We start from the raw sequence: 12,848 nt of genomic DNA, 5'->3' as shown, positions 1-12,848 counted from the left end.
ATCTTCGATAATCCCAAATTAATTCTTATCACAATAGACAGATACGACCCTCAGCCTGGTTTTGATTGGGTTCTGGAGAACTCACAGCAGGACCAGCAGGACCAGCTGGGCCAGCGGGACCTTGTTCTCCACGATGACCCACTCCACCATCAGATCCACGACCACCAGAAGGACCTGTGTCACCCTGTCAAGATAATATTCTTCAATCAACATTTATCTACTCATACAATTCAGAATTTTAAACAATTCTGTCTATCCACTCAACAATCAACTCCACCTGCTAAAAAAAATCAGCTCCACCAATCAAATTTCACCTCCACATGCTCCACAAACACTTACATCTGTTACAAACAATTAAGTCAATCCAATCTCACCTTTGCTCCTTGGCTTCCAGAAAACCCAGGAGGTCCAGGAGGACCAGTGGGGCCCTGTTGGTGGAAACATACAAGTATTCAATTATGTTGTCTTCATAAATCAAAAATAGAGGAACATTACAAACATTTTTTGGCCATTCATGTCAGATCGTCATTAAAATGTTGCATAAAAGCTCCAATTGAAATCTCCCTCTGTCATTTGGAATTTTGTGAGCCACAGAAAAAGAGGAAAATAGGATAAATTGGAGTCGATTGCCGAATGACAACTTATATATGGAATTTGTGTCCGCACGATGCATTGCAGTAATCAAAATAAGTGGAATAATTTTGGCGTGGAAAAACAGGACATCCCATGGTCAATGTGTGCAATTGTGTTACTCCTAAGCAATAGTCAGCGTTTTGCTGATGTTAATTGCGGTTGATCATGTTTAATTATCCATTTTTGGAGTAATTAACCACGTTGCAGATGAAAAGTTTTGAATCAGATTGAAAGGATGGTGTATAGAGACTCACAGCAGGTCCAGAAGGTCCAGCCGCTCCGTCATTTCCACGACCACCCTGCAGATGAAGAACAACAATGATGCTTATTGGAGTTCATGATACATTTCTGATTAATCATTGATTTATTAAAAGCTTTCACAAAGTCTGATCGAGGTGTGTAGTCATTTTTGCTGCACCTATAAATTATAGATAACTTTCAACATGTGATATCTATTCGGAAAAGTGCAAATTTCTCATCTGGAGGAAGTAAGATCAAACGCAAAGACTTACTGCAGGTCCAGGGGATCCAGGACGACCTCTCTCGCCTGCCAGACCGCGAGAACCCTATAAGAAACATCCCAATCGTTTTATGAGCCAGTACACATCAGAAGCCTTGCACAACATAGTTATACAGTATTCTCAAATGCAAATCTTTATTATATATGAGAATATATCAGAATACATTGACACTCAACACCCTAAACTGTAAGATATTTGGACTCACCATGGCTCCAGGGCCACCAGCAGGTCCAGCTCCACCAGCTTCACCCTACAATAAAAAGACAGAATGGATGATTGAGTAAATGAGTTAGTGAGTGACTAAAATGGAATGCATAGGGCACTCAACAGACAGATGAAAGCAAAACCCAATAGGGGACATGTAACCCTATTTGGTCTTGTGATGAGATTCAATGGAGGTGGATGCAATTGGCAAATTATCATCCTGTTGGTGCTTGTTATATTTTATCACAGAAGTAGTATGGTCAGAAGCCTCATTAATATTCACATGTTGACATTGGCTTAGCGGTTAGGGCACAGGCTTGGGATCCTAGGATCCTGGGTTCGAATCCCGGTCGATCGCTGAATTAACGCCAGGGGGGTTGACTCAGCCTGTCATCCTTCCGAGGTCGGCAAATTGAGTACCAGGTTGCTGGGATGAATGATCCCGGTGTGTACCCCGATTTAGAATAGGTACACAGTATCCCTGTGCATCATAAGAGGCGACTAAGGGTTGGCGTCAGGAAGGGCATCCGGCCATAAAAACATTGCCTCAAACAGGGAACCATGATTGTCATGGGACCCGCAAGGCTAATCCCTGCTCTAGCGGGGAAAAATTGCCTTAAAAACGATCATTCATTCATTCAGACATTGTAGGGTTCGCCCTAGGATGCATGGCCCACAGGCATTCTATGGGCAGCCGGGTCCACCTGGATCATGCTTCCTCGGGTTAACAGGTGTCTTTGTGCTGCTATTGACCATCTGGTACAAATAATTCACATGTACTTTTAAAAATATCCACCAAAATAAATAAGATTTGCATTAATGAACCAAGAAAACATTTTGTGTTGATGTCGCATGATGGAAAGAATGGATAGAAACCAAAGGTAAAATGTACTTAATTGTCCCAATTTTATTCTGCTCGTGGAAAAAACTTCCAATGAAACCTCAGCGATTCCTGATGTTTCAGAGCTTTCAAGATGTTGATCAAAACAGGCACCGCATCACAACCCACGTTTCTTAATTTGTGATCGCCTAAACCTTCTGCACAGCACATACATTCTATAACCAGGTTGTCAATCTTTTCACAAAGGTGCGCTCATGCCCGAATCAGCCACAAGTTATATTTACATGTGATCAAGATGGCGGATGCTCTCTCAGGACAGCAGAACATCGTGAAAACCACGTTTTTGAGAAGACCAATGACCGGATATGATCTATGTAAGGTGAACGACAATTTCAACTGGATTGCCATTCTCAGGGGAAATGAGTTGGGAACACTTACCCGTCCACCAGCTGCACCAGTCTCTCCTTTTGCACCATCAGCACCATTGAATCCCTGCAACGCAACATTAAAAAATTTTAAATAATGGTTTATTATGTGATACAACATTATAAATACAAAATAATACGTTATCAATCTACCAGATTGTAGTTATGATACTTACACGGGCGCCTTTGGTTCCAGGAATTCCAGGAGTTCCAGCGAAGCCTCGCGCACCCTGGAAATGAAATCCAACTTTCTCAATTTCTCAAAAAAAAACTTTCACCGTTTAATATATAATTGAAGTTCTGAGGAAGTTCATGAAGATGTCCTGAGGTTGAAGTATTCTCCACATGGCTATGCCAGTCATTCAAAACCTTTGTGTTTGATTGACCATATGTTTCCAAAATGATTTACAAGAGTGTCTGAACGTTGTTGGATAATCACCTGGGCGCCATTAGATCCTCGCTCACCACCACGTCCAGGCCTTCCTGATTCACCCTGTTGTTTAGGATGAGATCAGTCATGATGAAACATTCCAAAATATTCCAGAAGAACCCCACTTGCTTTAACACAGATCACCAGGTGACAAAATTGTTGGAATAAATCGTTTACGATCGACTGCCTATACCAAGTTGCAGTTTTTAACTTCCAAGAATCTGATTCCAGAAAATCCAGTTTTGCTTTTTAATACATCTTTGTGTGAAGTGCGTGTGAGTAACTCACGTCCTCTCCATTCTTTCCAGGTGCTCCAGGAGGTCCTCCAGGTCCAGCTGGCCCCTTAAAATAAAATCACGATAAGGTAGTCAAGATTTACAAATTCTAACGTCAACATGAAATTTAGATTGAAGATAGAACATCGTGAGGTACTGTGGATCCTACCGTGGGTCCAGCCTCTCCAGGTTCACCATGAGGTCCTTGGAAACCAGTAGGGCCCTGTCAGTAACAAGAAGGTGAAGATAAATGTAATGTTAAAGCTTATATGCTATGCCATCTCAATACGGATGAAAAGGGGCCAAATATGAATGAAGATGATTAAGGAGTAATGATTTATTAAGTTAATGTAAGTAATCTTCATTTTGTACATCAACTATATTTAGCTTTATTTTAGTATTTAATCAATTATTTAGCCTAGCTATGAAGGGTATGTGGTAAAACTGTACTTTTAATGAATCATTCTACCAGCAAAAGGTGACATCTTCCAAGTTATAAAAAAAATGTAAAAAGTGATAAATAATAAATTGTATTTTGATCACATAAGACAGTTGCCAGTGACCACATAAGCCAGATATTCCACCGTTTTGAACCACATCAGAGGAAGACAATTACACAAATCACATCCTTCGAGAAGAACAGGTACTTACCGAAGGGCCAGGAGGTCCTGGAGGTCCACGAGGTCCCGTCGATCCCTAAAGCACACAATGTAATGTCCACATCAGAGGCATGTAACATCCTGAAGTCTAATGTGAAATGAGCAGGTAACTGTGATTGTACGAAACCCAAAAGGTCCATTTCATTTGGGATTATATTACTGAATTTTTGTTGTGATGTTCTTTAATATTCTGGAATATTATTAATAATATTCGTTTATAACAGCTGTGGTTTTATCTACTGCATCTTAATACCATCTTGAGACACTTAGGCCAAGGCCAAGACCAAAAGTACTGACATAGGCAGTGCCATTTATGACCAGCTTTGGGTGGGGGCAGATTTTGTGTATGGGTTTGGAGATGGGGGGGCTGTGGGTAGAAGGGGTAGTGCTTTCTCCTCTGGGAATGTCAGAGAATTCTCACAAATATACCTTTCTTGAACTTAGTGCAAAGAGTCAGGCACAAACCTTATCTAAACAGAACAACTTACTGGGGGACCTGGGGGAGCTGGCCCAGTCTGGTACTTGGATGCATCATATTGGGCAGCAAAGTTCTGTGAGAGGCAAGGCATCACCATATAACGATTTGGAAGCCTATAGCAAAAACAAAATTAACAATTCCCTCTTCCTCCCGAAAAATACTGTGCAATGCAATTACTTCCTGAAGACACCACCCATTCAGTGAACCAAGGGTGGCTGCAAAAGGTCGCTGCTTGAAAATTTAGGTGCCACCATTTCTTTCTGCACCATGTTTATATCTCAATTGGCTAATTGAAAAGGCTCAACAAATTCCCATAGTGAGTGCAGAAGACACCATGGTGTTGACATGAGACGCAAATGGCGTTAGCATGATGCACGATGGTGTACACGTGACAGTTCACAAGACAACATGGTGCTCACATTGGAACCCCATGGCCATTTCTTTGAAGCAAGAAATTGCAGCATCATATTGAAAGTGGTGTATTAGCTTTCCAAATTGTGCAAAGCTGGTTACAATGTCTCAGCAAACCTGGTGCACGTAATTTTATTGTGAGAAGCTGAATGAGTGGTATCAAAAGTTGTAAACCTGCTGACATTGCATGAAGGTTTTTTTACTCACCTTGCCCATGGCTAGTTCACGCTGCCTGATTGCCTGGGGGACAAGGAGATAAAGTGAGAAGGACATTCAATGGAAATCAGGTAAATTGTAGGGCAGACATGATGGGCCAAATGGCCTGCTTCCACATAAAGTTCCTTGTATGTAGGATAAATTGAGTTACATTTAGCTGGTATTACTCACCTTCTTTTGATGATCTCTGTTGGCCTACAAACAACAGATTGAAGCATTAGCATTGCGTATGCAATGTCTACAAAGAGCAATTGTTAATCTATATTTAAACTTAATAGGAGCTGTCCCCCCTCTCGACGCCCCTGCATGGAGCAAACAGAAAGGGGGAAGGAAGAACCCTCCCCATTTCTGGATGCTTATGTACCATGATTATGTATGTAATAAATAGATATACCCCAATTTGTTTACCCACCAATAAGATGTTAAAAGGTATATGTACTGGTTTGGAAAATAATTCTTTCCAATCTCACTACAAATAAATACAGGTAAACTTTAGCACACATTTCATACAAATGCTAGTTTTTTTGTATTTAATGGGTTCATATCATGGGTCGAATTCAGCTCGATGCTGCGAACCCAACTTCAAATTACGTGGACTGCATTTGCTTTGCCTAATAATTAATATTTTTTATATAACTCAGATAACGTACAATGATGTCAACTAATGTCCCTTGTTCTGCATGTAATGTATCCACTACCTTCTCCATGAACCTCAGCGACTGCACAAAATATCTTCTCCTATCACATGAAACAAGTAGATATGATGAGAGTACCAGGTAAATAACCTAAAATCTGTAAGCTACCCGTGACTAGTAGTGTGTCGCCGATAACTTGCAGCTTCTAAGATGTTCGGCAAAAGTTTAACGAAAGGTCTCAACCATTTAGTTTCGAATGGAATGTCATTCATCCTCCGTTTAATTTTCAACTAAAGTAAAGTAAAGCTGAAGGTAAGGTTCTTCTTCTTTCATGTGAAGCACATAGCTACAGGCAGCATCATTTGATGGAGGTGCAGCTGTACCGTTGATGGAGGTGCAGCTGTACCGTTGATGGAGGTGCAGTTGTACCGTTGATGCAGTGCCCCCTGTCGGTTAGAGCAGGAATTTGTAATTTGTTCATGAAGGTTCCGGTGATAGCTCATCTTACTCTTCGCAAAGGACACCGTGGGATCTTTAGCATCCAGCAACTGATGCTGGCAGTTGGGATGTCCAGTATAACGTCCATCCGATGGACGGCACATGCTTTGATGCCTCGCCCGGCATAGGAGACACCAGGATGAGAGGTTATAGCTGGGTAGAGATTCTAACCCAGGCAAGACAGCTCAGAGGATAGAGCATATACTTCTAGGGCATCCTACCAGCCCAGGATACAGGATGAAAACTGATATGGACTTTTTAATCATAACATGGACTAGTTCGTTGTTTTTCCCGGTTCGTTATTTTTAGTTATGGAATGACAGAGAAAGTTATGGATTTAGTTTGTAAGGCTTTTTATATGTAAGATCTATAGCTCTTTGCAATATATAAAGAATAGATATGTTGCTTTGTCTATAATGTGTAAGACTCATGGATAAGCTTATACATATATACATCATGTGCAGGATAAGGACATTAGGTGACATCAATGTACCTTTACATGTAAGACATGCACATTCCGCAACAATAGACATATAAATTAAGTATATGGGATTTGAACTTGAGGTCTTGGCCCGTCACAGCATCATAGGTTTGTGCTCAGATGGGAATGTGAAAGAAGTCATCCTGATATTGTTATTTTTGTTTACGAAGCCTTTACATTGATGGCATATCTTCAATCTATTGGCCACCTCTTTGAAAGCCAAAAACAAAAATGGAAATCACTTACCTGGGGGTCAACATCTGAAAAACAAAACAAATTTGGATTAAAATGTGTAAAGCAGATGCATCACTTTGTATTCAGATTGATTTCTTGGAATTTCGACAATATTTGTAAATTCTGTCATTATAATCACTGCCATTATCATTGGCCAACTATTCATTAAGTAAGCACTGGGGGTGGTGAGGAGGGGACAGAGGGAAGCAAAGGGAGTATACGTTTTGAAGGTTCGGAGTAAGGGGAGGGATGGGAAGCGGTATGTCAGGGTAGTAGGTTGGCAGATGGAGAAATTAAAAAATTCCCCCATACAGTATTTGCATATGTAATAAATAAATGGTCCTTTGTACATCACTGGTCTTTCACTAAACGAACATGACGTAGTCATCAAGTGTGTTGCTTAATTTAGCACATCACCTTCAGCATAGCAGTCACAGTCATGTGTCAGGAAGTGAATGTGAGGAATGATGGGTTTGAACTGTGACCTCACCCTTGGTTGGACAGACCGCACAGCATTCTCCTGGGGGGGTGAAGGAGTTGGCACAAGTCACTTGTTCACACCCGATGTTCTCACACAAGATGTCGCCTCGGTCACACAAGCAAATCCGGCATGGTTCTGGTTTCCAGACTGCAAGGTCAGCATACGTGGTGCCATCATGCTCGCAGGTCCCTGTGGGGCAGGTTGGGTGCACACAAACACACACACCAGATAAGAAAACTTAAGGACGTAATGCATAGGCAGGGGCGTACTCAATTTTCACCCCATTTGTTTTCTTGCTTGCTTGTTTCCTTTCTTGTTTGTTTGTCTGGGCGATATCTCACCCATCTTTGTGCTAGGAAGCTGAAATTTGGGCAAACTAGTGAACAAGTGCTTTGGCAAAAATGGTATTTTTACATTTTGATTAATCAATTAATTGATTAATTAATTACTTTATTATTATTCATTTATTAATTACTTATTTATTTTCTTTCTCATCTGAGCAATATCTGAGGCACCTTTTGAACTAGGCAGCTGATATTTGGACACGACAATGACCAAGTGATTTGGCTATAAAGGGTGTTTTTGATTAATTGATCAATCAATGAATCGATAAATTATTTAATTTTTCAATTACATAATTGATTCATTTCCGAAACGTTACATATTCGGATGAAACAGTGATGGTTTAGGTATGCTATTAGCCAATCGATTCAGAAATTAATTATTTTACGATTACTCTTTATTTATTTTAATTACGCAATTAATCAATTAATTGTTATATACCACTCCCAATTCTGTCTCCATGTGCTGCATGGCGGCATCTCCGGGCACCGAAAGTGCCCCGGCAATATCGTGAACTAGAGGATATGTTATTTATTTATTTGACATGGGAGTGGTGTACTTTGAATGTAGATATACTTGTTTATTTTGTTTTTGGGAGCGATCAAGGCAGTGGTCTGTAGCCCATACACCACCAAAATAATGGGTTATGTCAGAAGAACATATTGCATGCTTGGAACAACATCGCTCATAGGACAGGTATTCTGCTAGTCTCAGTAAAAAGAAACTAAAGATTTCACATTAATTTGTTATTTTGTACTCTGCTAATATGGATTTCCTGTAATCAAAAGCCCAGAAATCCAAGGCAAACTTTGGCTTGGCTACTCAATGGAGGATGGTGGTGGTCGTTCGTATGCAGCCTGTGGCTGCTTTGCTGCATCATTTTCTGGAGCGCGGTAGTGCCGCTGATGCAGTGTCCCCTAATACAAGTAAGCTGGTACTCATTTTCCCAACCTCAGAAGGATGACAGGCAGAGTCAACCCACCTGGTGTTATTTCAATGGCCCGACAGTGGCTCAAACTCATGACCCTAAGATCTCAAGACAGCCACCTTAACCGTTAAGCCAACACCAGGCTTTAATTGAGAATAATAATAGCATTGGTCAACCTGGTCAACCCATAATTTAGTACATTCACCCCAGTGAACCCCTGTAAGAGAACAACGCCTATGGTGATTGTTAATGAGAGAGCGACCATTGTATTACGGTCATTTTGTGGACAATCCTATAAAGAGAGCTGATTATGAAGCCTTACCTCAAATTTCCCTAAACTTTTTTTTTTGTTGTATACAAAATCGAGGCTCGTGTAAGAGCATTCCCTAGCATTGATCACAAAAAGACAAACTGACATAAAACATGATAAAGGGAGCGGGAGAACAAGATGGAGAGCAGGGACATCAGGAGATCTGTCGGAGGGAGAGTGCTTGGGGGGAGGAGGCATGGGAAGGGGGGGGGGGGGGAGGGGAGGTGCAAGAGGTAATAAACACATGGACACTAAATTATTTTCATTATACCAACATGTCTTTATAAATATCATAAATATTATCTGGATCGTTATGATATATACAGGTATTGCCATCTCACTATTATTAATCAGCAAATGCATGAAGTGATTATATAAATAATAAAGTTCAGGGTTCACCAGTGTCTTGATACCCAAGAATCCCAGATGTGTTTGCCAACAGCTTGTCATCAGGATGTATTCCATGAAACATATATGACATCTCATGAAGCAGTGCTCAGAATTAAGAAGGTAATAGTTTGCCTTATTTTGTAGAGTGTTCCAGCATAAAGCATTATCGTGTTCAGCTGATGGGACAGATGACCTATGTATGCCAGATCAGTCAGATGTCAACCTCTGTCTTGATTATTACGTTATCACATTTAGGATTAAATAACCGATCTGTCATGGGTCCACAGAGGAAAGGATTCGTCTCTGGTGTCTTCAAATCACAAATCATGGCTATGCGCATCATACGCCACTTCTGGATAAAGAATATTGAAACTTGTATCAAAAAGTTATTGGAATAAAAATTATTTTTCACATAATATCATGTGGTTTATAATATAATTGTCATGTTATAAGACATTATCAATTGCGACAAAACGAGTTGTTATTTTTATTATTATATGTTGAGCGATTTCATCATCGGCAGCCTGCTCATCTCTGAACTTTCTGATCCTGAGTTTGATTATCGGTGAAATTAGGGCCTCCTAAAGCCATCATTATGCTGTGGTGTTAGCAATGGATGGGGGTTGGGGTGGTGGGGTTAACCCAGACTTAACATCCGCATATTTTGTACAATGATCCGTGTTCAACGTGGAGGTTAAACGTGATATCAAATCTTTCGCAAAGAGGTAAAATTGCAAATTCTAAAAAGAAATTCACCACCTTTCCTTTACAGTACTCTTACTACTCTATAACTGCTGAACAAGGTCCATTGAGACTCCATAAAAGTGGAACCTCCATTGTGAAATAACATCTGCTTATTGTCCATAATTTTCAAAGGAAATGTCTGCAATTGAAATTAAAGCCATTCCTTTGGTGCTAGAACTTCATGTTAACTAGTGATAAATTCTGCGTTGATTTCCTAAAGCTAAACAAACTTGAAAGGTGAAGAATTGAACAACAATATGAGTAAACCATAAAGTTATACTCAACACAAGTACTTATTAAAAGGTCTTAATTGGCAGATGTCAGTTCAAATGTTTCGATGGCTGAGAATCCACCCTGGATAGGTATAGGTCACCACTCGGTCTCAGGATGGTTAAGGCCAGCACTCTTGAAGACACACAATAGCCTACTCTTTTCGAAAAGGCCTAAGGATCTTCAAGGTCCACCAGGGAATGCGCACAGATGGACACAACTGGCCTAACATCCCAAATGAAGGAGGACCCACTCAATGATGCTGCACCTGCCTGGGGAAGCACCTGAGTGACAGTGTATAGAATCGGATCCAGACTTACCGGATCGATGGTCTTCCACTCTACCCATGAACAGACCAATCAGAGATGTCGACCTCAGCAATTATGACGTCATCACATTTAGGATTACAGAACCGAAGCCAATATTAAGAACACCGAACAGGATGACCTTATGAATGAATTGAATTCCTTACTAATTCCTTCTTCATAAATAAAGTTTCTTATGAATTACTTTATAAACTCGCATTTCTGGAATCAAATATTACTTTAATCTCAGCACAAAACACGAATTTATAAATCCATATTTATATACGTGTATCGAAAGTCGATCGACAAGCTTGTACACGACGTCACGTGGAACACAAAGACATGAGTACATACAACTGTGGGATTTAAAATGAATTACAAGGACATCATTAGAGATCGTTGCACAGCACTACATCAGTAATACTTTTACATGATTTATAAAGAGAAATATAGTAAGCAATAGATGAACACACACATGGTACACGGGATTTGAACATAGGTTCCCCACATCATGAGCCATGGGATCATCAACAAGGCAAGCCTGCAGATTTTGCCAAACTTTATGACAAGATACGTTCCTATAAAACGATATTTCAGCAATTGTCTCAGTATGGGCTGTGAGATAGTAAGAAATGTGCACAAAGTCCCCAGGTGAAACTCACGGTCATCTGCGCTGACCAGCGCTCCGAACGCCGCAAACAGCAGCAGCGTCCGTAAATCCGCAAACAACTGCATGTCTGGATGTGGACGCGCACTTGGTGAGAAAACCGGAGAGAACTTGACAGGCAGGTTCAATGTGAATCTACCCAGGCCCCCCAAGCCGGTATGCTTTGCCCCAGCCAAACTCCCTGCAATACCATATATATGCCGAGCCCCGCCTCCACGAGGCTCCTCTCGCGCGTATCTCATTCATTATTCATGTAAGCTCCTCCCACATTCAGATCGGATCTTCATCCCGAGAAAGATGCGCATAACGTGATTTTTAGAATTACATTTGAAATAGATTTCTCTCTTTAATGGACGCGCTGTTTAAGCACAGGATTTGTAGAAACAAAATCAAAACGTCTTTAACCTTTTTGCAGAGCATGGGGTGAAGATAAAAGTTTTTGATCCCAATTCCCGCGCTTCAATTGTATGTAATTTTATTAAATAAATCAATTCGGAGTAAGAGTGAAACAATTATTAGGCTACAAAAAGGCACTTCACCATTTACATACAATCGATCAGTCAAACAAAAGGTGCAATTACCGTACGTTAGTACGTACTTTATATATAAGGAGAAAATGCTTCACTGAAAATTCGCACTTTACGCACCATTTAATATTACACACTTATTATATGAGTATCGTGGAATGGGATCGACTTGCGTTGTGCAGAAAAACCCCAAGGAGTCTCTGGACTCTAGTGACGATATTAAAGGTCTCATGAGGATGTATAATCCAAAAGGTGCATTTACAACCCAGATTGCAGCACCAGGCAAAAATAACATATTAGTATTACCTTGGTTTGCACTGTTTTATGTAGTTGTCATCACCGTTAACATCGAGTCTTGTTTCACACGTTACCATGTAATGTGTACAATGGCTGTAACCAAGGTGGGTAAAAATCGAAAATTGAAGGGGAAACAACGACTACTACTACTACTACCACTACTACGATGACTACTACTGCTACGAATACTGCGACTACTACTACTACAGCTATCGCTACGACTACAACTACTACTAGTCTACTACTACTACAGCTACCACTACGACAACAACTACTACGACGACTACTACTATTACTAGTCTACTACTACTACAGCTACTACTACGACTACAACTACTACGACTCTTACTACTATTACTAGTCTACTACTACTACAGCTACTACTATTACTAGTCTACTACTACTACAGCTACCACTACGACTACAACTACTACGACGACGACTACTACTATTACTAGTCTACTACTACTTCAGCTACTACTACGACTACAACTACTACGACTCTTACTACTATTACTAGTCTACTACTACTACAGCTACTACTATTACTAGTCTACTACTACTACAGCTACCACTACGACTACAACTACTACGACGACGACTACTACTATTACTAGTCTACTACAACTTCAGCTACTACTACGAC

General features: G+C 40.4%; 1 protein-coding gene across 1 annotated transcript in view; it reads right to left on the bottom strand.

Annotated features, from left to right (window-relative positions):
- The window catches only part of LOC137429951 (uncharacterized), a 42,181-nt gene extending 30,546 nt beyond the window's left edge, over window positions 1-11,635 (bottom strand). The window contains exons 1-17 of the mRNA XM_068120339.2: window positions 11,374-11,635; window positions 7,432-7,611; window positions 6,954-6,967; window positions 5,265-5,288; window positions 5,085-5,117; window positions 4,477-4,539; window positions 3,981-4,025; window positions 3,499-3,552; window positions 3,343-3,396; window positions 3,064-3,117; window positions 2,801-2,854; window positions 2,638-2,691; window positions 1,360-1,404; window positions 1,146-1,199; window positions 888-932; window positions 375-428; window positions 86-184 (exon numbers count right to left, since the gene is read on the bottom strand). Coding sequence (XP_067976440.2) covers window positions 86-184; window positions 375-428; window positions 888-932; window positions 1,146-1,199; window positions 1,360-1,404; window positions 2,638-2,691; window positions 2,801-2,854; window positions 3,064-3,117; window positions 3,343-3,396; window positions 3,499-3,552; window positions 3,981-4,025; window positions 4,477-4,539; window positions 5,085-5,117; window positions 5,265-5,288; window positions 6,954-6,967; window positions 7,432-7,611; window positions 11,374-11,620 — 1,173 coding nt within the window. The 5' untranslated portion in view covers window positions 11,621-11,635. The remainder of the gene's footprint in view (window positions 1-85; window positions 185-374; window positions 429-887; window positions 933-1,145; window positions 1,200-1,359; window positions 1,405-2,637; window positions 2,692-2,800; window positions 2,855-3,063; window positions 3,118-3,342; window positions 3,397-3,498; window positions 3,553-3,980; window positions 4,026-4,476; window positions 4,540-5,084; window positions 5,118-5,264; window positions 5,289-6,953; window positions 6,968-7,431; window positions 7,612-11,373) is intronic.
- Window positions 11,636-12,848: the final 1,213 nt, after the last annotated feature.

Source organism: Myxine glutinosa, chromosome 6 (genome assembly GCF_964187855.1).
Source record: "Myxine glutinosa chromosome 6, kmMyxGlut1.1, whole genome shotgun sequence".
Taxonomy (NCBI): domain Eukaryota; kingdom Metazoa; phylum Chordata; class Myxini; order Myxiniformes; family Myxinidae; genus Myxine; species Myxine glutinosa.
The sequence above is the reverse complement of the archived record's forward strand: the minus strand, read 5'-3'. Positions and strand labels throughout refer to the sequence as shown.